At 38.1% G+C, this 3,523-nt stretch overlaps 1 protein-coding gene across 1 annotated transcript; it reads left to right on the forward strand.

Annotated features, from left to right (window-relative positions):
* The first annotated feature begins 651 nt into the window (after positions 1 to 651).
* Positions 652 to 2,547, forward strand: id3 (inhibitor of DNA binding 3). The gene is made up of 3 exons (XM_056476793.1): positions 652 to 1,087; positions 1,187 to 1,265; positions 1,872 to 2,547. Exons 1-2 carry the CDS (start codon positions 791 to 793, stop codon positions 1,238 to 1,240), a joined length of 351 nt encoding a protein of 116 aa, XP_056332768.1. The 5' UTR covers positions 652 to 790; the 3' UTR covers positions 1,241 to 1,265; positions 1,872 to 2,547.
* The last annotated feature ends 976 nt before the right edge of the window (positions 2,548 to 3,523 follow it).

Below are 3,523 nucleotides of genomic sequence, written 5' to 3' on the forward strand. Positions count from 1 at the left end.
CAGTTTGTCTGCAGGTCACGGGAGTAGCAGATTTATGGAGTTTATCCATAACGTCTGAGCTAAGACAGAATGATATTAAGCCATGATAGCTTTTGCCTCCCATTCTTCCTCCATAAATGTTAAAAGTGTCAACGTTTTTAAGTAGTCCTAGACGATTGGCTTGATATTGATAAGTTTAGCAGTAGAATTTTATGCCTACCGCGTTTGAATATAATTCTCAAATTAATTTCAGTGTAGTAGTACCATATTTGCATGAAACTCAATCAGTAGGTAATCAAATAAACGTGATAAAATGATCTTATACAAAATGTGAACTTTAACCTGAGTTTATATTTAATCTACTGCACGAGCTAACCCAGCTCCTTTTTGGTTCACTGACCCCAAATCTTCACTCAAATCCACCTCTGAAAAAATACATATATCTCTGATACTCTGACAGATCTTCCTCATTCCACCATTCTCTCTGACTGACAAGCCAAAGCTTCCAATAACGACTTAACTATTTGCATAGGGCGGGGTCTCCGCACTTATTTCCCGTCTACTATTGGCTTAGAGGCACATGAGGGTTTGTTTATTTCTGTAAGGGGCGGAGCTACACGGAGCAGTGTTTAAAAGCGACCGCCTTCTCGGTAATACTTCCATCGTTCAGTGAGCACGCGACGAGAAAGGAGTTCAACATTGGATATATATATAAAGCTTTACAGCCAACTTATCCCAGTGTCCAAACGGAGGATTTTCTCAGACATCTCACCAGTTGGATTCTACTAGCAAGTCAGACGCCAGACCCAGAATGAAGGCGATCAGTCCCGTTCGCTCTGTCAGAAGCTGCTATGAAGCGGTGTGCTGTATCTCGGAGCAGAGCCTCGCGATCAGCCGCTGTAAGAGTCCTTCCGAGGAGCTGTCCGATATGAATATGAATGACTGTTACTCCAAACTTAAAGAGCTGGTGCCCAGCATCCCGCAGAACAAGTCCGTGAGCCAAGTGGAGATTCTCCAGCATGTCATCGACTACATATTCGACTTACAGATAGCGCTGGAAAACGAGACGGACACACAAAACACGCCTGACATTTTTCTGTCAATGAAGGTGAGCGCTACTTATCTGAATTATAATGCTTTCACTATAATAACCAATACATATTGAACTTTAATAAATTAAATCTTTGCATGTCTTTCTTTCCTGAAGAACTCAGAGATGAGCCGTAATTTCTCCAAAGAGGATGGAGCTATGTGCCATTAGGATGGATGGATGATATCAGTCAATGGTACGGTTCCTTTTCAATTCAACTTTCTGTATTAAAACAATAATTTCAAAAAAATGTTCAGAATATATTCACTTCTTCTGAAGTTTAACCAAAAACACTCCAAAAACCAAGAGGATTTGAAAACCCCAAGATTATACAAGCTAGGACTTTTTAAAAGATCTTTGGAGGTGTTGGTGTTTCCTTAAGTTCTTCAGACCAACATTACTTGAAATCAGAATTCATAGATGGCTTTCCAAACTACAAGGTTACTAAGTTCCTAAGAACTGAGACCCTGAAATGCATTAGACCGGAAAATCCTGTTTGGTTTTAAATGGAGCTGTCCTTTTAAAGAGCTGAATCTAATAAGTCTTTGGCTAAATCTCAAGTTTTTGGTAACTGTTAAAAACGATAGGATTACATATTATGTCAGAGAGTTATCTCAAAGTCCTAATTTATTTTTTGGTCATCGTGCCAATCAGCAAACAAACTTAGATTCCCCTATCAGCTCTAGCAAATGAAAGTTTTCCATTTGGCGCCAGACTGTCTGCTGTCCACACAGTGTGTGTTTGTATGTGTGTGTGTGCGTGAGCTCTAAGTTAACTTTTCTCCCTCTCATCTATGCTGCAGGTGCGGGACAGAAACTTTTCTCCTCCACTTATGGAAGAAAAGAGAGTGAAGGGGTGAGCCGGGTGAAGGAGTGAGGCTCTATTCAGAGTGTGGGAAAGCAATCTGCGCCCCTCTCGAGCTGTCTATTCTTTGGTCACTGGACACTTGAACAAACCAAAGCCGAGGAGTTTTTAAGATCACAAAAAAGAAAAGCCCTCAGATTTTTTTTCCTTAATCATTCCTGTTTTTTGTGGCAACAATCAAGCATTGTGTATTTTGTACTGGCTACATTCCTGACTATTTGGACTAACTAATATCTCTTCACACACCCTTCCTTCCCAGCCATTCTTGGAGAGCAGCCCCCCTCCACCCCTTTTGTCTTTTTTATTTTCTTGAAAACATTTTCACATTCAGCATGGCTGCAGTTTGCTCTTAGCGAGCTTCTCGATCACGGGATGATGTGTGTGTATATATTGTGCTTGAGGGGAGTTTTTGTATTATAGGGTGGGAAAGGCAGTGGGGATAAAGACTTGGATCAGAATATGAACTCTATAATATAGAGTGGATTGTATATGTTTGTGGGGATTGTCTATTTCTACAGACTGTCAGATCAACGAGTTTCATAAACTCATTTAGGAGTTTTTTCTTTGTACTTACTCTTTTTACACAAGAAAATAAATCATATGAAAGTCATAAATTTGTGGTTTGGTGTTGTTTTTTTTCTCGTAACTTACTCTTTGATTCCTTTAACGCTTCAGGATTACCTCTGTATACCAGATAAATGTGTGTATAATGTGTGTATAGGCCTATTTATAATTCCATATATATATATATATATATATATATATATATATATATATATATATATATATATATATATATATATATATATATATATATGTGTGTGTGTATATATGTATATGTTCATCATTCAACTCCCTCTGAAGATGTTTACATGCTTAATATAGTATTGATATGACTGATATGGAACATAAGAAAGTCACTTTCAAAGTATCTGGAAAAAAATAGGTTGAACTGCCTATAAAGATGCAAGAAAAAGTAAATATTAATGGATTAAAAAGTAAAAGTACAGTGTATCTGCCAAAAAAAAACTTTTCAGATGGAGTCATCATGGACTTTTTTATGTTCGCATATGATCTTTTACAAGCCTACACAACAATGTCTAAATGTGAGTCACTGTGTTTAAAAATAGCTGAGTGTCAAAAAGATCTTTGTCCAGTGAACTAGAGTGGCCAGTGGTCAAACTTTGAGAAGCACTATAGTATTCATCTCCTCTGGACTCGAAAAAACGTATAAAAGGTCTTTAGGGGACTGACCGTCAGCACACTTCAGGTTTAAGATCTGGGTGTTGAGTAATGTGAAGTGTTCTGTAGGACTCTTTTAGATAATAGGTCATATAGCGTCACCAACTGTTCAATGTAATAATCACAAACGCATGTCTAGTTTGTAGTACCACTGACAATGAACAGGCGCCGTCTTGTGGCTCGTACGTAAATGACACCTGGTGGATTGAGCCTACTTTTTTCTTGATAGACATAAAATAGTCTTTACATTAACCTACATTTCACTCGTTACTCCATATGAAAAACGGTAGCCGAATGCGTGTTTACATTTTGTGACAACATGCCTCAATCTTAGGGAACATGTTAGGT

The sequence above is a fragment of the Danio aesculapii genome, chromosome 17 (genome assembly GCF_903798145.1).
Source record: "Danio aesculapii chromosome 17, fDanAes4.1, whole genome shotgun sequence".
Classification (NCBI taxonomy): Eukaryota; Metazoa; Chordata; class Actinopteri; order Cypriniformes; family Danionidae; genus Danio; species Danio aesculapii.

Coding starts and splice junctions, on each gene's coding strand:
- id3 (XM_056476793.1), top strand. CDS start 791: ATGAAGGCGATCAGTCCCGTTCGCTCTGTCAGAAGCTGCTATGAAGCG. Junction 1,088..1,186: donor ACATTTTTCTGTCAATGAAG/GTGAGCGCTACT, acceptor TCTTTCCTGAAG/AACTCAGAGATGAGCCGTAA.